The 27,862-nt window shown below is 36.4% G+C and overlaps 1 protein-coding gene across 15 annotated transcripts in view; it reads right to left on the reverse strand.

Moving 5' to 3' along the window:
• PHTF2 (putative homeodomain transcription factor 2) overlaps positions 1 to 27,862 on the reverse strand; it is a 175,812-nt gene that overhangs the window by 41,579 nt on the left and 106,371 nt on the right. For 12 of the 15 annotated variants that reach the window (XM_074367579.1, XM_074367580.1, XM_074367590.1 and 9 more), the window contains 3 exons: positions 24,817 to 24,932; positions 20,758 to 20,896; positions 17,156 to 17,211 (listed from right to left, as the gene is read on the reverse strand). In XM_074367579.1, the coding sequence (XP_074223680.1) occupies positions 24,906 to 24,932 (27 nt within the window). In that variant the 3' untranslated portion in view covers positions 17,156 to 17,211; positions 20,758 to 20,896; positions 24,817 to 24,905. Of the gene's footprint in view, positions 1 to 17,155; positions 17,212 to 20,757; positions 20,897 to 24,816; positions 27,595 to 27,862 lie in introns of all 15 variants that reach the window. The other 3 variants (XM_010946648.3, XM_010946645.3, XM_074367588.1) reach the window with 2 other exon arrangements.

Here is a 27,862-nt window from a genome sequence, read left to right on the forward strand (position 1 = left end):
GGAGCAGAGATAACCCATTAGGAGCTTAGATAAACTTGATTTTAAAAAGAGTATTGTCACTGTATGCAGATAACATGATACTACATATAGAAAACCCTAAAAGCTCAACATAAAAACTACTAGAGCTGACAAAAGAATTCAGCAAGGTAGCAGGATACAAGATCAACATACAGAAACCAGTTGTATTTCTTTACACTAACAATGAAATTGCAAGAAAAGAAAGTAAAGAAACAATCCCTTTTAAAATCGAATCCAAAACAATAAAATACTTAGGAATAAATCTGACCAAGGAGGTGAAAGACTTATACATGGAGAATTACAAAACACTGACTAAAGAAATTAAAGATGACTTAAAAAAATGGAAAAATACCCCATGTTCTTGGATTGGAAGTATCAATACTGTTAAAATGGCCATACTACCCAAGGCAGTCTACAGATTTAATGTGATCCCTATCAAATTACCTATGATATTTTTCACAGAACTAGAACAAACAATCCTAAAATTTATATGGAATCAGTAGAGACCTAGAAATGCCAAAGCAATACTGAAGAAAAAGAATGAAGCTGGAGATATAACCCTCCCAGACTTCAGATAATATTACAGAGCTACAGTAATCAAAACAGTGTGGTACTGGCATAAAAACAGACATATGGATCAGTGGAATAGAACAGAGAGCCCCAAAATAAACCCACAAGCTTTTGGTCAATTAATCTTTGACAGAAGAGGCAAGAATATACAATGGAGAAAAGACAGTCTCTTCAGCAAGTGGTGGTGGGAAAACTGGACAGATGCATGTAAATCAATGAAGTCAGAACACTCCCTTACACCATACACAAAAATTAAGTCAAAATGGCTTAAGGACTTAAGACAAGAGACGATAAACCTCCTAGAAGAAAACAGGCAAAACATTCTCTGATATAAATCTCAGCAATGTTCTCCTAGGGCAGTCTATCCAGGCAAGGGACATAAAAGCAAAAATTAACAAATGAGACCTAATTAAACTCATAAGCTTTTGCACAGCAAAGGAAACCATAGCAAAACAAATAGACAACCTACAGAATGGGAGAAAATATTTGCAAAATGATATGACTGACGAGGGCTTAATTTCCAGAATACATAAACAGCTCATACAACTTAATAACAACAACAACAAAAATCCAATCTAAAAATGTCCAGAAGACCTAAACAAGCAATTCTCCAATGATGTCATACAAATGACCAACAGGCACATGAAAAATGCTTAATATCACTAATTATCAGAGAAATGCAAATCAAAACTACAATGAGGTATCATCTCACACCAGTCAGAATGGCCATCATTCAAGTCTACAAATGATAAATGCTGGGACGGGTGTGAAGAAAAGGGAACCCTCCTACACTGCTGGTGGAATCTAGTTTGGTGCAGCTATTATGGAAAACAGTATGGAGATTCCTCAAAAGACTAAAAATAGACTTCCCATATGATCCAGCAATCCCACTCCTGGGCATCTATCCAGAAGAAACTAATTTGGAAAGATACATGCACCCCAATGTTAATAGCAGCACTATTTACAATAGCCAAGACATTGAAACAACCTAATTGTCCATCGCCAAATGATTGGATAAAGAAGCTGCGGTATATTTCTACAATGGAATACTACTCAGCCTTAAAAAAGAATAAAATAAAGCCATTTGCAGTTACATGGATGGACCTAGAGATCATCATTCTAAGTGAAGTAAGCCAGAAAGAGAAAGAAAAATACCATATATCACGCATATGTGGAATCTAAAAAAAAGAAAAAAGAACACTAATGAACTCATCTACAAAACAGAAACAGACTCACAGACATAGTAAACAATTTTATGGTTACCCAGGAAAAGGGGGTGGGAAGGGATAAATTTGGGAGTTTGAGATTTGCAAATGTTAACCACTATATATAAAAATAGATTTAAAAAAAATGTCTTCTGTAGAACACAAGGAACTATATTCAGTATCTTGTAATAACCTTTAATGAAAAAGAATATGAAAATGAATACATGTATATAAAGTTATTAACTTTTTTTAAAAAGAGTATTTAATTGCATGCCGGGGGCACTGGGAAGAGTTTATGGACAGAGGGGGATAGGGGATCAGAGAAAAAAGGCAGATGGTCAGACTCACTATCTACCAGGTAGCATGGATCCTTGAGAAGAGCTTTGTAAGCTGCCAGGAGACCTGACAATGCCACTCCAGGTGTCCTCCCCTGCTGCCTTATGCAGCAGCGCCCTCTTGGCCTCCTCTATGCTTAGGCCTTCATCTCTGGCTTTCCCAAGCTGAGTATACACCTGCCCTTGACAGAAATCAGGCAGTCAGATTTCTCAGTGGCAGACAGCAAAATGCCACAGAGACTAAGGAGAACTTTAATGAGAACCTGTAGGAAGGTGGAAAACATGCGCCAACAGTGGGCAGGGACAAAGGGAGGCTACATAGAGAGAACACAGCCAGACTCTGGTCCCAGAACCGCCTGGCCAAACACTGCCACAGGTTGCCAGGTGACGTGCTGCTCCATGCTCACCTCTACCGCTGAGGCCACCTTAGGAAGCTCCACTTCTCTGTCTTTGTGTCTGTGGCTCTGCTTGGCTAAGCCCTGGCACATGCTCACGTCCTGGATGGCAGGGAGCCTCTGCAGTGGGTGGCCAGCCCCTGTGCTCCACCTAATTTAGGGTTGTCCTCCAGTAGGGAGTTCAGAAACTAGGCAATAAAAACAACAATCTCAGGAACCACTTTGCAAGGTCCAGGAACCTAAACTCTAAGGTCCTGTGAGCCAGTCTGACCTCAGAAGTCCTTGGCACCATGTCAGTTACTCAGTCCTAACCTCCTTTGAGGGCTTGCTTTTGCTGCTCAGCCATGACCTCTGGCTAGATCATGGCATCATGGACCAAAAGGGGCTTGGAGACCATCTAGTTTAACAGCATAGATGAGGAAACTGAGGCCTCCAGAGATCAAGCCCCTACCTCCCATCTTCTGACTCCTGAAAGGCAGAGTCTGAATTCATCTGAGCCTGCATCTGTAGGTAGTGTGCACCCTCTGGCTTTAACTTGCATGGTCATTGGCTGTGAATCAGTCTGAACTTGAATGCATTAAAATGTAATGATTTTACTATCCTCAAAATAGAAACCCAATTTCTCTCCTGACATTTCCCATCTACCATTATCCTTGCTGGGTTTTTTTATTAGCCTTCTGCTAGCAAAGTCTCTTGCTAAAATAATTCTGCCTGCTATACTCCTGAAGAATATGTCATAACTGCCTGGGGTGAGCTGGTTAATATTAACCAAAATCTGAAGCTCTTCCCTGTCTGGTTCGGGAAAAAGAAAAAAAGAAAAAAAGGCAGAGGGTTTGGGGGAAACCTGGTATTCTTCCAAGGATTTGTTAGGAACAAGTGCTCAAGAAGGTAGGAATAAGACAAAATGACACTTCTGTTTATAAATCTTTTCAACACTATAAGACCCAGCCAGTTTTCCTAGTGATGTCTGTCTTTATCTGCCTAATGACTGAGTCCTTATCTTATTTAATCAATTCAAGAAATATAAACTATCTTCATTTCACTAGTGCTTAAAATGCCATTATGATTAGGGTGTTCAGCGGTGAATGGTAATATTTATGTTGTTTAAAGTGGAACATCTATTTTAATTGTGATTAATGCTCTCAAACTAGTCAACTAATGTCTAAGTATTAACAGGTGCAGGGAGACAAAAAGGATGTAAAAAAGAACTCATCAAACATAGAAGGCTATACCATCGTTGATTGATTTCAAGACTCACATTTAACATTTCTCAATCAATGGCAGTGCTTTAATCTTTTTTAGTCATACATAGAATAATGATATATTTTACAACAGATGGCATCTTAGATTCAATAAAACAGTGTCTGGCAAGCTACTTGTTCAGATGTTTATTGGGTGATTTATGATTTGGGAAAAAACAGAATGCAGTCATTTCCTTATCCTAACATTTACATGTGGAAAATAAGATTGTCCACAGCGTCTATGATGTAATGAAAATTCCGAATGATATGCTTTCTTTGCGTCAGTCCACTCATGGCCCACTTTACATTTAGTTTCTGGTAAGACCAAATGCTCAAAGGCCTGCATTATCTCTGTATGTTTTACTTTCCTAGAGAAACACACTGATTTGGTTGGTGACCATGACTTTGTCAAGGATAGTCTTATTAACCAGAGAAAAGTAAAATATCAAAGTTAACCTAGTTACCGAAGAACATACAAAAAACTGAGGCCCTAACTTCACATATAGGATCAGAAGACTCAGTAGGGTTGCCTTTTCTTTTCTTTCTGCTTATTAAAAAACAAGCAAGCAAACAAAAAACACTTTGATACATTCTGAACACTAGTGATGACGGTCTGCCCTGTTAACAGCACTTCCTATGAGTAAACATGAAAGTTATCCATAGAATCCGAAAGATGGATGCCAAGCTGTCTTCAGCTTGTGAGCTGTAGCTGAAGTATGATAAAGACAATTTACAGCTGTTCAGAGATGAGCAACAAAGAGTTCTTGGTTTTACTAACAGGTTCAATGGAGAACTTTAAAGAATGGGGTTTTGAGTCAGATAGAAATGGCTGGAAGGGGACTGAAATCATTCTGTAAACATGATTTAGCATATAATTATACTAAAAGCTGTCATTTATGAAGCAATTTCTATTGCCAACATTTCACCCACATTTTATTTCTGCTAACCTTTCTAATAAACTACTCACTTCTATATGAGAAAATTAAGTCTCGGGGGGAAGTGCTTCCCCAAGATCTCACCTCTGCTTGAGTGAGAGCCGGACTCACACCAGGCCTACCACCTTCAAGGCCCATGCATGCCCTTCTTAACTGGGGCCTGATGCTACTGGTGGGTCATCAGGTCTCTCTGCAGGCTTCTAATTGTGACTTTCTTCTTGAACAAGTGGACTGTGAGTCAGAAAGAGCAGTTCCCACAGGGTGGGTCAGAGATTTGAGTGCTACTACACTGCAGCTGTGCTGTGCAGAGACTGTCCCAACCTGACACCTGAGCTTGCAGGCACTGGGATGAGCCACTGGTCCTGCGAGCGCATGGTGAGTATTGACTAGGTAAATGCTTGAGAGGGCTTGGGAGTTATGAGTCTGCTTTCAGGACAGTGTGCCTATGGCTCTCCCACCCTGACCCTCACTCTCATAAGTTGGGAGAAAATTCTCTTCTTTTTGACACAATCAGAAACTTTAGGAACTGGAGACCTGAGCTTAAGCTCCAGAGTTCCCTGTGGGTTTGTCCTAAGAGGCCTGAAGGTGCTGGTGCAGTCAGGTCTCTTGTAGCCCTAATGGCACAGCGAAGGGTCCTGAGGTAGGTACACACGCTAGACCACACTGGGACCACAGACCGTCCTGCAGAGGCAAGGCAGAATCAGACTGCCCAACACAGAGTTCAAGCCAAGGAGTTTTCGGGGTGTCAGTCGGTTCCTTCAGTAGTTGTATCTTGCTTAAGTATAATTTGGTATATTCCAAGAACTTTCACAATTCAGCATAGATGTAATTTTTTTTTAATTATTTTTATTGTGAAAGTGGTATGTGCTCAGTGCAGAAAATACGAATGGTTGAGAAGGGTACGGAAAAGAAAATTAAGATCATTCATATTTTCATCTCCAGAGCCATCTTCGGCTAACTTTTTGGAGTTTCTCTCTCCAGAAACCCACCCATTCAAAGGCACACACACAAGTGAATGCCAGATTCTTGTCTAACTGAACTGTGAGCCTTAGCTGGATCTACGGAAGATCGGGATCTTATATTTAATTCCAAATGCAAATTTCTTTGCTTGAATATTCTAGAATATAATAACCACCTGGCATGTTACCTTTTCATTTTGATAGTACCAATCTAAATATAACATGTAGGTGATGAGCTGCATTCCAAAATATGACTAAAAACACACTACAGATCTTATTTTTATGAGTAAACAAATTCAGACTCTACATTTTTGTTCAGTTCTTCTGGATAGAAAAACATAGGAATGAGATTCCACAGTGGATTTGTGGAGAGAGCTTTTTACTAGAGGCTGCCACTTCAGAGACAACAGAATGTGTCCTGCATACTAAGCATCTCTGGCACTGTTAATAAATCCTTCACCTATGTGTTCACTTTATTTTGCAATCCCAAAGAGGCTGGGAGGTAATTACTCAACTGAAAGTTAAATCTGATGAGGACTCTGTATTTAAAGATCTTCCTCATTTCTTATTTATTGATTTGTAGTCTTTTAGTACCAACTCTGATTCTACATCTCTGTTACACACCAAGATTAAGGAAAAGATTCAGGTAGAAAAGATGTGAACTTAAAAGAAAGCACGAATGTGTTGGCAGGAATGAAAATCACTGAGTGGGAACACTCTGGGTGCAGCTGACTCCATTCTTGATGTGACAGAAGTTGGTAAAAAGCCTCAGAGGCAAAGATGAAATCTAAACCATGTAGATGAAATACTTGAAAAGCAATAGGAAAGGATGAAACTAAGAGAGAACTGGGGGACTCAGAAGAAAACGTCAAATTCCCAAAAATGCTATACTAGCCACATGGCTGTATTTCTTTTTAAATCATAAACACGTGATAGACAGACATAGTTTGCTTCACTTGATGACACCTGAGGGTGCAGGCTGCAGTCTGCCCAGCACCCTTCTGGTCACTGAGCTGCCCCATCTCACTCTCTATGTGGTTCTGATGGGGCTGCAACTTTGTCCTCTTCTACCTGCAAAAGGAGTGCGCACATAACCCAGTCTGGCCAAAGCAGGTTCTCCATAGTCCTATCTAATGTCATTGGTTGCAAGTATAAGCATGTGACCCAAGTAAAGTCAATGAAAGAGTCTCCAAGGGATTGGGTCTGTGATTGCTTGGAGAGAGTGCATTTGTTTCAGTCTCTGGGTTCATGAGCTCAAAGCGTCCATATAAGCTTAGAGCGTCTGGGGGCTATTCTGCGGTTGAATGGAGAACAAAGCTAACAAAGGTAAGCCGAAAGGAATGGGCAGAAAATGGAAAGGAAAAGGAGGGGGGAAGAGAACATAGTATGAAGCCACAATGCCAGTTTGAACACCTGGATCCAATTATGTTGGAGTCAGCACTAGCTCAGCTCGGCTTCCCAGTTAAATAAGTCAATAAATGCTCTTTTGTGCTTAAGCTAATTTGATGTAGGTTGCTGTCACCTGCAGACAAAAACCTAGAAAGTTTTCCGACTGCCACTTTGTGGGTGTGGAGAAACTAAGTCCCAGAAAGGTGTGGCCAAGATTAGACAGGAAGGTGAGGGACAATCCTGGTTCTCCGAACACTGTATGCCAATGAACTAACAACCAGCACGCTGAAAATAACCACAGAACTAGGGATTGCTTTTCCACACCCCAGACACGGGATCTGCTAGCCTCCACTTGAGCATCATGAACTGTATCAGCCTTTGTCACAGGACTGTAATCTCTGGACTCCAAAAGGATCCTGGACTTCCAAAATGTCTTCTTCTTAAGCCTACCGTAGTGGGTTTTTTTTTTTTTTTTAATTGAAATGTAGTTGATTTTAACACAGTGTTTTAATTTTTCCTTCCAGTTTCTTTTTTTCCCTTAAGGAAAAAAAGATGGAATTTATTTTTAGTACTATCTGAAAGATCCTAAGGGCAGGAGGGATAACTGGGGCTCAAAAATGCCTAGAGAGCAGCTGGAAAATGAGGAAGCCACAATACTCTCTGTGTCTCCTGGGAGCCATGTGACTTCTTAAATTCTGCTTGTACTGTTCTTCTTCCTTCTTCTGTATGTTTACGGGTCATCTCATCTTTGTACCCATGCCCTCCCCAGCACCAGGGTTACCCAACTTCTAGGTTTAGGCAACCCACAATAAACCACTTCACTATATTTAGATCAACTGTTCTCAGACTTCCTGTCCTTAGAATTACTTTACATTCTTAAAAATCACTGAAACCAAAGACCTTTTGTTTACATGAGTAATAAACAGCTATCAATATTTACCATATTCAAAATTAAAACAGAAAATTTTTAATATTTTATTTGCTAATTCACTTAAAGATAATGCTAATAAACCAATTACATGTTAACTTAAATATTTTTATAGAAACCATATTTTCCAAAACAAACAAAAAATGGCTTAAAGAGTAGAACTTTCAAATTTTGCAAATCTTTTTAATATCTGGCTTCTAGAAAATGTCTGGGATTTCTACTTCCAAACATGATGGGAGTAACAGGAATAAGATTTACCTCCTGCTTGAAACATCTAAAAAACTGGACAAAATATATAAAACAACAGTTCTCAAGACATCAGGAATCAAAGGACGATGATCTCTAAGAGATGGAAAACAAATGAGATGAACAGTACAATTGCCCAAGCTTAATGCTTTGGGAGAGTTTCCAGGCAGCAGTGCCAAGAGGGGTACCTGGTAAAGTTTGGAGGTCTTCCTGAGCTGAGGAGATAAAGCTGGAGTGTGGATAAGTCAAACTGGTTAAAGTATGCAAAAAAGGGGGAGCTACAGAGAGAGGGAATTCCAGAGAGTTCAGAGAGCACCCCTCAAGTATTCAGGTAAGAACTGATCAGAGAGCACCTGTAAGAAAACTACTGAAAGCTAACGAAAGAGTCACCTGAAAAGTTTAGGAAGTGTATGTAAGATTGAAAATAATGTCTATTCCCACCAGCCAGAGTGGAAAACCTCATAATTCATGAGGCCTCAAAGAATACTCCAAAGAGTATGCCTCAGCTTTATGGAAAAATTAACCTGAAACTAACTCTAAACACTACTCTGGCCCTGCTTTTAAAAGCTTAAAAAGCAAGACCCAAAAGAATCAAACTATTCCCAAGTAATTTAATCATTTCCTAGCACCAAGTTCAAGAATATGTATGTATAGGAATACAAAAATACCCAGCACCCAACAAGGTAAAATCCACAATGCCTGGTATCCAATAGATAATTACCAGACATACAAGTAAGTGGGGAAACATAACCTTAAAATGAGCAGAAAACTCAAACAACTGAAACTAAACCAAAAATGAAATTAAAAGTTATTATAACTATATTCCATATGTTCAAGGAACAAAGTAAAAGACTGAACAAGTTAAGCAGAGATATGGATTTATATAATAGTAAAAGACAACTTGAAATTCTAGAGAGAAAAGTTACAATGTCTCTTATGGAAAATATATTCAGGATTAATGGCAGATTAGACACTGAAAAAGAAAAGACTAGTAAACTTGAAGATACCACAATTAAAACAATCATGAAATACAGAGAGACAAAAGACTGAAAAGAAAAAGTGAACAGAGCATCAGTGATATGTGGGAAAGCTTTGAGCAGCCTAATATACATATATATGGAGTCCCTAAAACAGATAAAGGACAGAAAAAAGATTTTTAAGAAATAATGGCAGAGACTTTAATGGAAGCATATTCGATGAAATCTATAAACCCATGGATCCAAGATTCTTAATAAGCTCCAAGTACAGGAAATATGAACAAAACCACACCAAGTCACTTCATAATCAAATTACTTAAAACTAGTTTTTTGTTATAAAGAGAAAAACCTTAAAAGCAACTGGAAAAAGACATATCCTATATAGAAGAAAAACGGTAAGTATGATGGTAGATTCCATGTCATGAATAATGAAAGGTAGAGGACAAATGGAACTGGAAAAACAAACTCTACCAACCTACAAATATTTATTCCATAAAAATATCTTTAAAAAACAAAGGCAAAATAGATACTTTTTCAGACATACAAAAGCTGAAAGAATTTATTACCAGCAGATCAACACTAGAATAAATATTAAAGGAAGTCCTTCAAGTAAAAGGAAAAGAATAATAGATGGAAATCTAGATCTACACAAAGGATAAAGCAGACCAGAACTGGTGATTATGTCAATAAATATAAATAATTCTTTTTATCATTTAAATATCTTTAGAAGACAACCAATTACTCAAAGCAAAAACAACTACAGTGTACTGTGGGATTTATAACATATGTGGAAGCAAAATGTATGACAACAATAGCACAAATTCTCAGAGGGAAGAAAGGTAAGTACATTATTAAAGAGTTCTTTTACTATATGTGAAGTGATATGACATCAATGGAAAGTAGAATGTGGTAAGTTTAAGATGCATAATACAAACCCTAAAGCAGCCACTGAAACAAAATAAATAGCTATAAGCCAACAAAAATGATAAAAAGGCCTTGAAAAAGATCAATCCAAAAGCAGGTAGAAAAAAGAACAAAGAACTGATGGGACAAACAGAAAACAAATGTCAACATGGTAGACTTAAACTCAGCCATAGCAAAAATCACATTTTATGTAAATGGTCTAAACATCTCAATTAAAAGACAAAGATCAGCAGACTGGATTGGCAAGACCTAACTATATCCTGGCTACAAAAAGTCACTTTAAAAACAAAGACACAAATTAGCTAAAAGTAAAAGGATGGGAAAATATATGGCTATCTTTGGCTAACACTAACCAAAAGAAGGTTGAAGTGGCTACATTAATATTAGACAAAGTAGATTTCAGTGCATAAAATATTAACAGGGATAAAGAGGGTCATTTCATAATGATAAAGGGGTCAATTTATCAAGGGTTCATAACAAGGGTTAAACATGTATGCACCTAATAAGAGGAGTTCAAAATCAAATAAGCAAAAACTGATAGAAATGAAAAGAGAAATAGCTGAAAAGCAATTATATTTGGAGATTTCAACACCCTTTCCTCAACAACCGATACAAAAAGTAGACAGAGAATTCGTAAGTACACAGTAAATTTGAACAACATTATCAACCAATTTGACTTGACTGATATTTATCATATACTACACCAAACAATAGCAGAATACACATTTTAAGTGTACATGGATCATTTACCATGACAGGCCATATTCCTGGCTGCTCTCCAAAGAAGACATATAGATGGCCAACAAGCACATGAAAAGATGCTCAGCATCACTAACTATTAGAGAAATGCAAATCAAAACTACAATGAGATGTCACCTCACACCAGTCAGAATTGCCATCATTCAAAAAGTACACAAAAGATAAATGCTGGAGAGGGTGTGGAGAAAAGGGAACTCTCCTTCACTGCTGGCTGGTGGGAATGTATATTGGTGAAGCCAGTACAGAGGACAGTATGGAGGTTCCTTAAAAAACTAAAAATAGACTTACCATATGATCCAGCAATCCCACTCTTGGGTATATATGCAGAGAAAAATATATTCAAAAAGACACATGCACCCCAATGTTCACAGCAGCACTATTTACAGCAGCCAAGACAAGGAAACAACCCAAATGTTCATCAACAGACAACTGGATACACACACAGTGGAATACTACTCAGCCATAAAAAAGAATAACACAATGCCACTTGCAGCAACATGGATTGACCTGGAGATCATCATTCTAAGTAAAGCAAGCCAGAAAGAGAAAGAAAAATGCCACATGATATCGCTTATATGTGGAATTTAAAAAAAAAAGGACACAAACAAATGTATCTAAATAACAGAAACAGACTTATGGATACCAGGGGTTAAAGCAAGTGGGAAGGGATAAACTGGGAATTCAAAAATTTCACCTCTTGTGGAGTGATGGAAATGTTAGCCATCTTGATTGTGGCAGTGGTTTCATTGGTGTATACATCTATCAAAATTCATCTATGTGTATATCTGAAATACGTGAAGTTTACTATACAGGAACTATACCACAATAAAAGTGTTAGAAAAAAATTAAAAGAATCCAAATCATACAAAGCATGTTCACTGACTATAGTGGACTTAAGTAGAAATCAACAACAGAACAATTATCTGAAAAATCCCTAATATCTGGAAACTAAATACTTGTAAATAGCTGGTGGATCAAAGAATAAATCAAAAGGAAAATTAGCAAGCATTTTAACTGAATGAAATTGAAAACAAATCATATGAAAATTTGTAAGATGAAGCTAAAGCAGTATTTAGAAATTTGTAGCACTGAATTTTTACATTAGAAAAGAAGGTTAAAAACCCATGACTATAAATAGCTGCCAGAGGAGAAAAAATCAGAAGAATGGAATTAAAGATCAGAATATTACTCAATGAAATAGAAATCAGAAAAATAGAGAAAAATCAATAAAATTAAAAACAGGCTCTTGGAATTACAACAAAACTTCTAGTCAGGCTAACCAGTAGGAAAAAAGGAATACATAAATTTCCAATATTAGGAATGAGGGAGGCGGTATCACCACAGACTCCACAGGTATTAGAAAGATAATAAGGGGAATGATGAACAATTTTATGCCAATAAATTGAACAACTTAAATAAAATGAACAAGTCCCTTGAAAGACACAAGCTATTAAAGATTATTCCTACTAAATAACTAAATTTATAGCTTAAAACCTTCATAACAAAGAAGAATCAAGGCCTAGATGGATTTGCTGGGGAGTTCTACCCAACATTTAAGGAAGAAGCAGTACAATTCTGCACTAGGCTACTCTAGAAAAAATGAAGAAGAGGGAATGCTTTCCAATTTATTTGATGAGACCACTTATGCCAAAAACCAGACAAGATATAAGAAAAGAAAACTATAATCCAATATCTCTCATTGAACAAATACAAAACTTTTTGACAAAATATTAGTAAATTGAATCTATTGCTATAAACAAAAGGATAATACATCATGATTCAAGTGGAGTTTATCCCAAGAATGCAAGGTTAATCTTAACTTTTAAAATTCAGATATTATAATTCTTCATATTAATGAACTAAAAAAAGAACAGCCACATGCTTATCTCAATAAATGTAGAAAAAATATTTCATAATGTCCAACATCAATTCCTCATAAAAACTTATCAAATTAGAAATAGATGGGAAATTTTTCATCCTGATAAAGCACATTCATACAAACTTACAGCTAACATACTTAATGGTGAAAAAACAATGCTTTCGCCCAGTGTCAGAAACAAGGAAGGCAGGCTTCACTCACCACTTTACTGGAGTTTCTACCTAGTGCCACAAGGCAACAAGAAGAAACCAAAAGTGTACAGATTGGAAAGGAAGAAGTAAAACTGTCTTGGCCCACAACACATTGCTTTACAGAAAATCCAGTAGAATCAACAACAAAAAAGCTTTTAGAACTATTAAATGAGTTTAGCCAGGTTGCAGAATACAAGACTAATAAACAAAAATCAACTGTATTTTTATGTACTAGCAACAAATAATTGTTGTAACAAATAATTGGAAATTTAAAATCCGAAATACCATTTACAATAGCATCCAAAAATGAAATACTTAAAGTTATATCTGACAAAGAAAAAAAAAACATGCAAGGCCTGTAGACTGAAAACTATAAAACAATGATGAGAGAAATTAAAGAAGAGCTATATAAATGGAGAGATACACTGTTCATGCAGATTCAATGCAATCCAAGTCAAAATTCCAACAGGGTTTTTTTATTTTTGTTATTTTGTTAGAAATGGACAAGTTGATATTAAATTTATATGGAAATAAAAAAGTCTGGTGTAGCCACTGTGGAAAACAGTATGGAGATTCCTCAAAAGACTAGGAATAGATTTACCATATGACCCAGGAATCCCGCTCCTGGGCATATATCCAGAAGGAACCCTACTTCAGGATGACACCTGCACCCCAATGTTCATAGCAGCATTATTTACAACAGTGAAGACATGGAAACAGCCTAAATGCCCATCAACAGATGACTGGATAAAGAAGGTGTGGCATATGTATACAATGGAATACTACTCAGCCATAAAAGCCGACAACATAATGCCATTTGCAGCAATATGGATGCTCCTGGAGAATGTCATTCTAAGTAAGCCAGAAAGAGAAAGAAAAATACCATATGAGATCGCTCATATGCGGAATCTAAAAAAAAAAAAAAAAAAAAAAAAAACCAAACAAAGCATAAATACAAAACAGAAATAGACTCACAGACATAGAATACAAACTTGTGGTTGCCAAGGGGGTGGGGGTGGGAAGAGATAGACTGGGATTTCAAAATTGTAGAATAGATAAACAAGATTATACTGTATAGCACAGGGAAATATATACAAGATCTTATGGTAGCTCACAGAGAAAAAGATGTGACAATTAATATATATTATATATATATATATATATATATATATATATATATATATATATATATATATATATATATGTTCATGTATAACTGAAAAATTGTGCTCTACACTGGAATTGACCCAACATTGTAAAATGATTATAAATCAATAAAAAAAATGTTAAAAAAAAAGTCTTAGCCAGAACAACTTTGAAAAAGAACAAATTTTGAGGACTTTCATTACCTGAGTTCAAGGCTTATTATAAGTCTATAGTAATAAAGACAATGTGGTACTGGCATTAAGACAGACAAAGAGAGCAATGGAACAGAACAGAGAACACAGAAATAAACTCACTCATATACAGATAACTAATTTTTGACAAAGGTGTAAAGGCAATTCAGTAAAGAGTAGTCTTTTTAATAATGGTGCTGAAATGAGATATTCGTATCTTAAAAATGAAGTTTGATCAATACCTTGCATCCTATTAAAAAAAGAAAACTCAAAATGCACCATACACATAAATGTAAAACCTAAGACCCTAAAACATCTAGGAGAAAACACAGGACAAAATCCTTGTGAACGTGGGTTATGCAAAATCTACAAAATAATAGGCAGATAATTTGAATTTCACTGAAATCAAAAAGTTCTTCCAAAAAATTTTTTAAAAACCTGTTAAGAGAATGAAACGAAGGAAAAGACTCAAAGAAAACATTTGTAAAATCTATAATCTGATAAAGGACTTGTATCCTGAATGTATAAAGAAGTCTCAAAACACAACAATAAGAAAACAACCCAATTTTTAAATGGGCAAGAGATTAAAACAGATGCTTCACCAAAGCAGATATATAAATGGCAAATAAGCACAAAAAAAAGATGCCCAAATTTTAAAAAGACAGACAATAATACATGTTGTAGAGGACGTAGAAAAAGTGGAATCCTTATATATTATTGGTAGGAATGTAAAATGGTATAGCTACTTTGGAAGACAGTTTGGCAGTTCTGAAAATGAAAAACATGGAGTTACCATATGACCCAGCCACTCTCCTCCTAGGTATATACCCAAGAGAAATGAAAATGTATGCCCATACCAAAAAATTAAAACATACATCCACAGAATATATGTACAAATATTCACAGCAATATTCATAATATTCAAAAAGTGATAACCTAAATATCCATCAACTGATGAATAGAAAAACAAAACGTTATATATCTATACATACAATTTGGCAACAAAAAGGAAGGAAGTACTGATACAGACTACAACATGGAAGAACTTTTGACACATTACGGTAAGTAAAAGAAGCCAGTCACACAAAAGACCACATATTGTATGATTCCATTTATGTGAAATGCCCAGAAGAAAATTCTTGGAGAGAGAGAGGAGACTAGTAGTTGCCAGAAGCTGAGGTGGAGTTTAAGGGAGCAGAAATGGGGAATGGTTAGTAATGTGCATGGAGTTTCTTTCAGGGATGTTGAAAATGTTCTAAAATTAGATGGTGGTAATTGCTGCACAATTCTGTGAATACACCAAAACCCACTACACTGTATCCTTTAAATGGATGAATTTTATGACATGTGAAATATATTTCAATAAAGGTACAAAAATGAGAAAAAAAGATTCTCGACATCATTAGTCATTAGGGAAATGAAAATCAAAACCACAATGAGATATACTACACACCTACTAGAATGTCAAAAATGAAAGAGAAAGTATTGGTAAGCATTTGGAGTTACTGGAACTCTCATACACTGCTGGTACCATTTTGGAAAACAGTCTGGCAGTTCCTTCAAAAATTAAACATATACCTACTATACAACCAGGGGTTCACTTCTAAGTATTTACCAAGAGAAATAAAAATTTATGTCTAAGCAAAGAATCATGCACAAATGTTCATAGCAGCATCATTTATAACAGTCAGAAACAGAAACAACAACCCAAATGTTCAAAAGATGAACTGATAAACAACTTGCAACATACCAAGACAATAGAATACAATTTGCCCAAAAAAGGAGTAAGCTATTGATACATGCTCCAACATGGATGTATATCAGAATAATTAAGCATGGTGAAAGAGAAGTCTGACAAAAAAATGAATACAATTTCATTTATATAAAATTCTAAAAAGGATAAACTAATCTGTAACAGAAAGCAGATCAGTGTCTGTCTGGGGATGGGGCAGGGGTGGTACTGAAACGTCCAAGAGTGAGTGAATACAAAGGAGCATGAGGAAACTTACCCAGATGACAGATAAATGCATTAAATTGATTATACTGAGGTTTTGTGGTGAACATTTTTGCCAAAACCCATCAGATTGTACACTTTAAACGCGTGTAGTTTATCAAATGCTAATTATACTTCAACAAAGATGCTAGCAAAGAAAAAAGATAGCTATATCCTTATATGTACCTCTTTAATTTGCTTTGATAATGTATTTTGGTTATATGTTTTGGGAAAACCCCAGCTTTACACAGATAGGTTTTTGCAAAAGAGATATATTTTACTAGCCTTTTCTGATAATAGTGGATATTCTTCTTTGATACTACACCAAAACTTGGCACAAGGTTTCTTAAAGGTAGCATCACAGGGTGGAATCTGAAAACCAACCTTACACATTTTATAGGGTTACATTAAAATCCACTGGTCCATATTACACTTTGATGGGTCTCTCACCCTGTATGACTTTCACCTTGCAGACCTCTGAAAAAGTCTTGAGAACCCCTAGAATGTCCTGAACCACACTGCGGATTTAAATTATTCAATTTTTTAGAAGAGTTAAATTATCAACTAAGATGTAGGCAACTCTTGTGGCATTGCTGACCATAAAGAATCTGTGACAAAGTGAGGAAGGCCGTCTGCATGCCATTTGAGAGACTAGATTTGACAGGTAGTTTGGATCAGTTCAATTTCTACAACAAACTGCTATGCTTTCCTCTTGAAAGAAAGTACCTAAAAGCTTGCCGAACCTGTGCACCACAGAATGAGCACTCAGGGGAGCAGAGGGGGCAAAATGTCACTGACACCCGTTAGCTGACATAGTCTGTCTGAACATAATCATCTATCTTCAAGTCCTTGAGGCAAGGACAGTATTACTTACATGTGCTGTCAGCATGTAACAGGGATCAACGGGGTCTCCGGAGAAGTGCCAAAAAACTAATAAAAAATAGATAACAGTAGTACGTTATTTAGCGCACAAAATTTTAAGTTGTCAAAATAGCAGACACATTTGTTCTAGCTTCTGCAATTATGTATCCACTGACAACATCTTCATCACTGTCTGAATGTTTTTGATTATACAGACCAATGTTTTAAGAATAACAATTCTAACTCTCCAAGAGTAATTCATAGGAGGGGGTTAAAAAAAAAACCTTCTTTTTCTCAGAATCTCTAGGTTTGGGACAAAGATGTCAGTTTTTTGTTTCCTGATTTTTTTATTTTTAAATGACCAGGTCAGTCTAATAGGCAGCTAGGGTTGAGGTCATCATGAAGACATCACACAAGATCTTAGTAAAACTTTTGGTCTTCCTCTGTTTTGCTTCCTCTTAAATCTCCCCTTTGGTGAGTATGTATGTTCAAAGACCTCCATTACATGTTTTGGAACATATAAAAATGGTAAGACAGACTTTGTTTCAGAGACCATCTTACACCTTAGCCACACAGATGTGTTGTTCCATTATGGGTGCAGAATTAGGCTGGTTTATATTATATGCCTATCTAACCTTTTAATAAGGTGCTTAAAGAAGATAGAAAAAGTAAGTGGTAAAAAGGTCAAACTAAACAATGCACAAAGAGCCAAGTGCAGAGGTTCTGTCATTCTCTGGCAAGGTGGCACTCAGAGTCTAGTACCTGGCTAGGGACTAGAGCACGGAGGGAAGAAGGAAATGGAAATCAGTCAAGGATCCCATCTCCCAATCCTGAGATTTACCTATTTAGAATGAGACAAATCTATAGAAAATAAGAAAAGAGTTGCCACCGTGAGGGACATTTTAGGTATGAGTGGAAGATCAATAGGAAAAGAAACTTCCGGTTCCAGTTTTAAGATAAGGGCCTACTAATGAGATGCCATCTGATTAACTCCGTGGTCATATGGTAAAATGGCTGAATCAAGACAGACTGATTTTAAAAAATTAGTAGAACGTGAAACTGAAGAGGGTCTTGGCTTAAAAACAAGGCTGTTTAAAAGTGTGATTGCTTAATCCTACCAACCCCCAACAAATGAAAGATCACTTGGGAGCAGTGAGCAAGTCTAGTTTGTTAAAGAGATGGGTCATGGTAAGTTACCTGTCCCATGGAAAATAGATTCCCTCAAATTAGAACTGATTAAAACAGACTTCTGCTGGAATAGTGGGGCAGCTAAATTTCTCCATAACAAAATCTTTTAACTTTTTTTAGAAAATAGGTACTTAAAATTTAAGTATTTATATTAGAAAATTACAACCACAGTCTATTCTCTGAGAATAAAAGGATCCTTAATTCTACTGCTCGTTAGTAATAGAGAACAAAATATAAAGAAAGAAGTCTCAGAATGATAAAGCTCAATAGATCAAGTAATTCTAATTCTGTCCATCTTTTTTCAGATAGAGAGTAAATGGCTACTACAGGTCACCTAGGAAATCAGCCTAAAAGCAAAGATACAAACCTAGGTTCCTGATACTCAGAGCAAGACTTTCCCTCTATGCCACAACTCCTGCATGTTCAACTGAGATTAAAAAAAAAATTCCATTGCAGATGAGAAAACACGATTTTCAGGACCACTCACCAAGTGACAAAATTTACACAGTATCATTCTCACTGATATGTAGAATCATCATGTTGAGGAGGACCCAATGCATCAACTAAGCTAGTCCTTCTTTCCAAGTGGATGAACCCCACGATGCCTGGAGCATCTCTAGGGTTGGGGTGTCCACAGCTTCTACTTACATTCTGTGTTGAGTAAGTAACTGATACTTTTTGTTTGATACTTTCTGCGTGTGCGACTATCTAAAATCTCACAACATAATTCAAGTTACTATCTGTTGCTTTAAATCCTGAAGTTGATGAAGAACAGGTGACTTCAATGTAAGCTGTCACATGCTTAAAGACAAACATAAGCCTTCCATTTTTTCATTTCCACATTGAGTAATCCAAGTGCTTTATCCCAAAGCCTTATTTTTAATTTCTTTAACAATTTGGATTTCTTTAGACAGCTGCAGTTTCTCCAGTTGGATAATTTCTTTAATTTACTGATATCACTCTGAGCACTTGCCTATTATCCAAAAGGGTTGCTAATAAAAATAATAATGCTAATAGTTAATAGTTGTGGTGAGATGATTATATGCCAGGCACCAAACTAAGCACTTTCCCTAACTGGTAGGATTATTTGGGATATTTGCTGCTGAAAGAGATTCAAAAGAATGAGTTATCTCTTTCCCTCCACTATTCTAAGAAGATAGTCATACAATCCTATTTTGAGCTTGACTTCCTTCCCTCCACGGGTTATCACTGCCTTTGGAGTTTCAAGGGTGAAAACAAGGCCCACAAGGCAATTCCTCAGCCAGGCTCTGGCTTGGGAATCTGGTGGATTGAGAGCATCTAGTGGAAAATGTGGAGGTGGGAGTTGCTGGGAGAGGGGCTCATCCCCCAGAAAGTCTGCAAATGTTAGCTAGATATGAGCAGAGAAAGGCAAACCAGGCCAAATGGCAGGAATTGGGCAAGAAAGGAGGGGCACAGGCCAAATGCAGGAAACCATATATCATGTAAACAACAGGGGTCCTTGGGCGGACAGAGAAAAGCAGGAACCTCCAGACTAATAAGAGGTCATACATTTTGGGGATGTAAGTGGCCTGGAGATCAACAAAGAAAGGTGAAAAAAGGCAGGAATCTCCAGCGTCCAAATGTAACCTTTTGCTCATTATGCCCTCATTTCCATAAAATTAGCCTTGCAGATTGGAAGTACTCCTTATGCACTGACGCCATGACACTTCCGATCCAGACTAAATAAAGACAAAAACCCTTCCTCCCCTTGGGAAGGTGGAGCTGGGATGAAAATCAGGGAATACGACCCCAAACCCTCCCATCCTCAATGAATATTCTGCCCATTCATTTTACACCCTATGTAACCAACCTGCCAAAGAAACTCAGGGCAGCTGCTCACCTGAGCCTGTCAGCTCTCCCTTTGAGAGCGTACTATCTATCCCTTAATAAATCCTCACTGTACTTTCTTGACCTCCTAGTCTCATCTCTGAATTATTTCTGCAACAAGACAAGAACCTAATCACCAGCAACACAGACACACAATGGAGCACAGCTATGGGGCATGTGTGGAAGGAGAGGGGCGCTGAGATCTGGTGCCTTGAAGCAAAGGTGAGGATCTTGAGCCTAGGGTCAGCAGGGGAAGACCTCTAAGGGGAGCATCTCTGAGCTGGCTGGAGCATCCGCACCCAAAAGCATAGGAGTGTTGGCCAGGCAGAAGCACCAGGATGGAGGAATAGCTACCACTAGAGAATACAGACAGGCCACTTCCATATTTTCCAGGTACTAGCTGAATCCCCTAGGTTTTTGTATCAATCCCAGGAAGAGGAGCTCCTGCAAACATAACATATTGAATTCTTGATAGTCTTTTAAATCTCAATGCCAGATTTAGTTTAAGGACAAAGAAACTAATGCTGGGTGGCAGAGGTTCATGCCCATTACACAGACCTTCTCCAACTTCATACTCACAAGGACCAATTCATGCTCCAGCAGCAGCAGCTTTCCATCTCATGAGACGAGGATTAGGGAGGTCAAGTAACTTGCCCAAGGTCATACACATGCTGCAAAGAACCCATGATCCATTAGAGTGTAGATGACTTCTGCTACTCTGTAATTAAAAAAAAAAAAATTTCACTTTGCAAATAATTATAAATTAACTCTATCATCCAAATACGGAGAAAGAAATTGAAGTCAATTTAATTTTACATACTCTTAGATACAAATTTGTGCCATGTCAGTTTTTTTTTAAATCACATAAAAATTCTAGAATAGAAATTAACATGGACTAAAATTTTAACTTAAAAAAATTAATTTTCAGTCTAGTGCCATTCATTAAGTGTCCAAGTAAAGAAGGTGGTACCTCAGTTTAGTATTCACCAAGCAACTATGACATGCCAGAATTGTACTAGGCAGTCCTAATCTTTAGAATAAGATTCAAATTCTAGGCTTCACAAAGTCATCTCCTAGCATTATCTTCTATCCCTTGCCTTTACACATCGTCTTCTCCAGACATGCTGAACTGCCTGCATGTGACACTTACACTGGCAACTCCATTACAGCATGTACACTCCACAAGCTAAAATTTGTTTGCATGACTGTATGACCTCGTAGCCTCCTTTAAATGAAAAGACAAACTGTATTTTAATTTCTATATCCTAGCTCAGTGCCTAGCACATAATATTCAAAAACTATTCATAGAATGAATGAAGAAAAACTGAATAAAACTGCAATTTTGTAAGTAGTTGGTCTGTTTCTCATATTTGCTAGACTAACTTCTTACCCTAACATCTTCGCCCAAACAGTAGAATTCGTGTTACAAGAATCTTCAGCACCACTAATCTGACCCAGTAAATTCTGGCTGAGAGCAAGGGTATAAATAGAAAGGAAAGTGGCCAGCTCAAAGTTTGCATTTCCAGGCAAAAACAAGTAAATGCATTTGCAACTGGGTATATATATCTCAAGGGAGACAAACTGGTCAGAGCCTTTGGCAACAAGTCTATTTTGCCTTAAAGCATACCTCTTAATACCAAGATAAGGAAAACCAGAAATTCCCATATATAAATAATTGATCAAAATTTGCAAGAGAATTTGACAAAGATAACTCCAAACTCCTGAACACCTGTCAAGGAGATTATTAAATATCTACAGAAAGTCAATGATTAAATTTAGCACAAAGAGTTTGATTTAGCTTTAAAAGACAAAAAAGAAAACAAGCCACTAATTTAAATTTCAGATCACTGTTGAATACACAGAATTGAATGACATTATAAAAAGGAAGGAACAAGCAAAACCCTTAGCCCTGAGATTGTTAACTATTTTGTAGACATAGAAGGCTTAAAAGTGTTGAAAGGATAGACAGCATGGATAGCCAAGCACTACACTTAAAAACGCATATGAGAAGACAGATACAGAGGGAGAGCCAATTAGGGAAGTAAAATGGCCTAAGATTAAACAGCCAGCCAAATATGTGAGGTTTGTCCAGGCTGACTGTCATCTTTTGGTTACTTGAGGAGGTAAGAGTTTGTCATAGGGATAAATGGTAACAACTGGCCTCATGATTCAGGACACAAGATGAAGCTACCATAGTCTGAGACCAGCTTGAATGATCCAACAGCAGAGCCAGCTAAGCTATCACTCAGTGTCTCTACCATTGACAGTTTTGGGCATTTTCTTCTAGTCTCTTCTCCCTTGTCCACTCTCACTAACTTCCTTTTACTTCAGGGGTTTGCTTTAATTCACGGCTTCGTTGGGGTCTCTGCTTTTCTAGCAATTCTCTCTGCTTACACTGTGTCCTGACTCAAACTTGCAGTAACAGAGATTTTGACTGGGTCACCAAGTCACTGCCAAGGACGAAATACCTCCATCAGGGCAAAGTTTTTGTGCCAGCTGGTCTCCTGGGTTCCTTGAGGCTCATAAAATAGCTGGCTACTTTAGGCCCAGGCACCGATCACTGACCCATTCAGCTGTGGCTGAGATAGAAAAGTGATATAGTCCAATGAAGCATGATGAATGTAAAGAAGCAAATTCCTGCTTTGCTCAGAAGAGGGCTGAGAGTGTGGCAAGCTCTCAGAGTGCCATCTAGTATAGAGTGGTTCCATCCACCTATAAACATTAAACAGTGCTCTCATACTCTAGATGCAAGCACCTCGCATTGAAATCTAAATGGTTTATAACAAAAAATTGGAAAAGGAAAAGGCTGAAGATGACAGCAGGGGGAAAACTGAGGAGGTATCCTGTAGGAGGGCAAGAACAGAACCCTGAGTACTGCTGGAGAGCTGCCCTCAGAGAGCAACATCTCTTCCACAGAACTGAAGAAGGGAGGAGAATTCATGCATGATATTTATCTTTTCCATTAAGTTAGAAGGAAAAAATGCTAATAGTTATAGTATGAGAGGGATTAGGAGCTTTCAGGATGATAAATGAGGTTTGGAAGAGCCACAGTAGGGAACATATAAGTGTACAAATGATTGATTAAAGAAAAAACATTGCCAAATAAAGAACTCAGAGGTTCCAGTAATATCTTGATGAGCATCATCTGTAGAAAGTCAAATCAGATGTTCTTCAGCAACTCAAAGCATGAACAGGGAGCAGACAACTTAAAGTTGAGGGTTGAGACCCGGCAGAAGATAAAAGATAAAATGGGTGTTACTAGTGAGCGATAGAGATTTAATAATGAAAAGATATGAATGAAATATGCACCTGAGAATTTAGCAAAATTATTCATAATTGAATACAATATGAAGGCAAACAAAAGAATGAGAAAACTTCCCTTCCACATTTTATCACGCTTGCTTATGAAGAAAAGGAATTAAACGTCAACTCCTTGTAAAAGAATTCTTTACATATGATAATTTATTTGAAGCATAATTCTTAGTTATGTCTCTTACTTGGCAGAGATGCATATGGTATCTTATGTAATATAAATGCTTTAGCTTAGAAATTGTTAATTGTCCTAGGCCATTACTCATTTGAAGGGGAAGGAGAGCCAATCTTTCTGTACAACAAATACATGTCAGTCCCTGTGCTAGGTGCTTTTCATATGCTATCTCATTAATCCTCCTAATAGCCCTGTAAAATAGGTATAAATGTCAGTAATTTACAGCTGAGAAAACCAAACTCACAGAAATTAAGTAATTTGCCTATGAACATAAACAAGTCCAGCTTCAAAGTATGTGTTCTTTCCAAAAGGCCACACTGCAGACAGCTGAATAGGGAGCTGTCAAATGAATTCTGACTTTTTCCTATTGCCAAAAGCTTATTAGTTCATATATGACCTCACTATAAATATGGACAGATTTATCAATATCTTTGTTCTGTCCAGAATATTTTCCCATTATTAAGTATTTTGATCAGTCAAGAGGTACAGAGGTGCTATTACAGAATATACCTTCAAGGGGAATAAAGGAGAGTGTGTGTTCTAATTGTGGAACCTTGGGCAAGCTTCTTAACTTCTTTTGTGGCCTTAGTTTTTTTATCTAGTAAAATGAGGACTCTAGACTAGGTGGTGTCTTTGCTTCTATTTGATTCATTCATTCATTTATTCATTCATTCAGTAGATTAGGCACTATTTTATGTGCTAGGAATATGGTGGTAAATGCAGTTAACATCTCATAGAATTGACATTCTATAAAATTCCTTATCTTAAGACAGTAATTCTCAAGGTGATGAGGAGTGACAGATGAGACAAACTTTCCAAATCACCTAGGGAATACTTTTTTGACTATACCTGTACCACCTTCCTAGACCCACAGTCTACTCCTCAAGAAGTAAGCACCATGGGGAACCAACAAAATTGATAAGCATTTATGGTATCTTTCATATAGGCTTGGCAGAAAAAAAGGTTGAGAATTTTTGTTCTAAGTGATATAGCAAGTCATATTGCTCTAATTCTAAGTCTGAAGGGAAACTCATTAAAAGAGCCAATTCTAAGCTTAAAGTAAGTTTGAAAGTGTGCTTGAATTTATAGTTCCTGATTAAGTTCTATGAACATTTGTACCAATCAGATAACAGAAATACTAGAATGCTTACCGATCTTATTGTTGGCCATACTCTCCCGTGCTGAGTTCACGTGCAAAGTCATTTGATTGAAAACACCACTATCCTTCTGACAATGAATTTTAATATCCCAGGCTACAGCCAGTTTTCTGTATTTAAATACAAACAAACAAGCAAACAAACATTAATGATGTCATAGCATTTTGGTGATGAAAGGCCTGTGCATGTATTCTTCCTTCATGTTCGGAGAATCATAACAAAATCTGAAGTGCTGGCCAAGTTTTAAAAAATTTATCCCCACTCCCCTCAAATCTAGCACTTATAGCTAAAGTTTATGCTACAGTAAATACAAAATTACTATAGAAATGTGTAAGACTTGAAAAAAAATTTAAAAACCACTTCCAATTTAACACTGTCATAGAATGTTTTATTTTAAACTTGCTGCTCAAACTTTCAAATACGACACATGTGGCAAAGAAACAGAAGTTAACACACAACATCTGCCACAATTCTTTCAACTGCCTTTTCTATATTATGTGATATGTTACAATTTCCTTTAAATTTCTTACATTCATGGTATTCTTAAAGGCAGCAATGTCAATTTTTCTGCTTTGGAAACAGTTCCATTAATGTTCTGAAATTACTTAAAATGACACCTTTTTCCTTTTAGTATTCTACTGCTGCCCACATTAGTGACATAATTTCACATATTATTAATATGTTGTTGAGAGGTACACTGTACTCAGTAAATCAACTCCCAACTCTAAGTAAAATAAACTTCAATCAAAAACAAGCATTTCCCTAAACCAGTTTACTCACCTACTTTTCTCAAAAATATTTCCATTCTGAAATAGGTTTTTTTTTTTTTGAGATACAATAGTTTCCTTTTTTCATTCCTAACAGAACTGATGCTGTACTTTTTTTCTCAAAATATATTCGATATATTCTGTGCAAAATGTTAAGTTCTGTATAGGTATGTACCTTATTTTGAAAAAGTTTATAAAATATAATTCCTAAAAACAACTTCAACATTAGACAATAGAGGAAGAAAAAACATACCAGACAAAGCCTAATTTTTCACAGGAGAAAATAAGTATGTTCTTAAAGCTCCAGTAATACATTCCTTGAAAAACTCAGAATGCACTTTGGTCATTATTAAACATATTAGAACATAGGCAAATAAAACAAAATGCTTTTGTTGTTTTCTACAGAAAGAAAATATACTACACTGAACTGAGGCTGATCAAAAGGAATGGTGAGAGCAAAGTGATACTACAACGTGGCTCTGTTCTCCACACATTCCTGATCTTAAGATTATGATTTGGAGATTAAAACTGCACCAATCAAATAAACTATTTACAATTAATAATTTTAAATACCCTAAAACATGGTAAAAAAAATGAGGATATTCAACATGATACACCTTGCACCAAGATAATTCTAGATTGTTTCAAATAAATTTTGTTTTAGAAACTAGACACCCAGTTAAAAAAAAAAGTTTGCAAAAACATTTCATGTTTCATTTAACTCCTAAAATTTTTTGATTGTACAAATATAACAACTTAAAATCATGGCCCAATGTAAGATACCATCATATTTGCCCTATTTACCTAACATGCCAACATGGTAAGTTTTCATTTGGACACTTGGCAAATTACTTACGGAGGAAGGGTTAACTTTCTAGGGTAAAAGCATCTAAAATAGCCCTTATACAATTGGGGGTTGAGGGAAGAGGTGTACCAGATTAAGTTTAGAGGATAGAATTTGCAAGCTATAGCTGTCTTCCCTGAAAATTTGGATACAGGTTTATAACTAGTAATCAGAAGAATATATTATTCATTTTTTAACCTTATTCTTAAGTTGTTCATTTGAATGTGGTATGAACAGCATACACTATAGTGTACCATGGGAAGAAAATTATTTTGCTTAAGTAAACATAATGTACTTTAGTAATATCAATAGGCACTTCACTTGTGAGATGAGTATATACCTCACTCAAAAGGATACCGTATCATGCCCTAGTACACTATAACATATCCCATATATAAAGATACGCATTAAAGTAACAATTTAAAAAGTGCACATTTTGAGCATGCACAGTTGGAGCTGTGCAAACAGCCCAGTGTTTCAAATAAATACAATTATTACTAGTTAATTTTTATCAAAATATCTTACAGTATGATAACCATTTACAATTATTGCTCTATTAAGAGTTTTATCATCAAAGAGCACTTGTTGACCTGTTGTGTAATATCATATATATTAATACTGAAGGGTGCTTAAACTGCAGCTTAATCAGTATAGATTCTGGTATTGTTCCAAAATAATTCAAGAGAAACCCTGACTGGATCTTGATTTACTGAAGAAAATACTTCATGTGTTCAGCTGAGTCCAAAGCAATATTTCCAAATTAAAGAAATTTTCCTCAAGTAAGGCAAGTCACGGCACTGATGGAGAAACAGTGTTTAGCAATGGCTTCTAATCTCACAATTTGTTATTTTGTCAATTATTTATGAGCAATTACCAGGATCTCAAGTATCTGGATATCAGTTTTATCACCCTTTCAACAACTAAGTACATCAATGATAAAAATAAAATATAAAGACTAAAATAAATGTAAAAAACAGTGAACAAATGAAATAAATATAAGAATTGCACAAGACAGTCTGATGTAAACACTTCAATTTCCCAGCTGAGACTCCTGAAGCAAAGAGTCAGTGACTGCTTTCAGGCAGCTTAGTTGGTACTCTTATTCTGGAAAAGAGGCTACATCTTCTTTTCTCTGAATTGTCATGATTTAATCTTCCACAGCTAGTGAAAAAATAATAGAAGTAGGGACCATTAGAGCCAGTTTTGATATTGCAATTTATTAAATTACATTATATAATGCTGTTTTTATCTAAATTTCATTCAGAAACAAGTATTGGTTCTACTATTTTAAATATCTTTGTCCTTTTATTTTCAAGAAAAATTTATCTTAAACAAATGAAAAAGTGAAAATCAGATTTCTCTTGCTTTCTTTTACTGGGAAGTGGCAATATACATATATTACTTCTTAATATGAATATTCTACACCTTA

The sequence above is a fragment of the Camelus bactrianus genome, chromosome 7 (genome assembly GCF_048773025.1).
Source record: "Camelus bactrianus isolate YW-2024 breed Bactrian camel chromosome 7, ASM4877302v1, whole genome shotgun sequence".
Classification (NCBI taxonomy): domain Eukaryota; kingdom Metazoa; phylum Chordata; class Mammalia; order Artiodactyla; family Camelidae; genus Camelus; species Camelus bactrianus.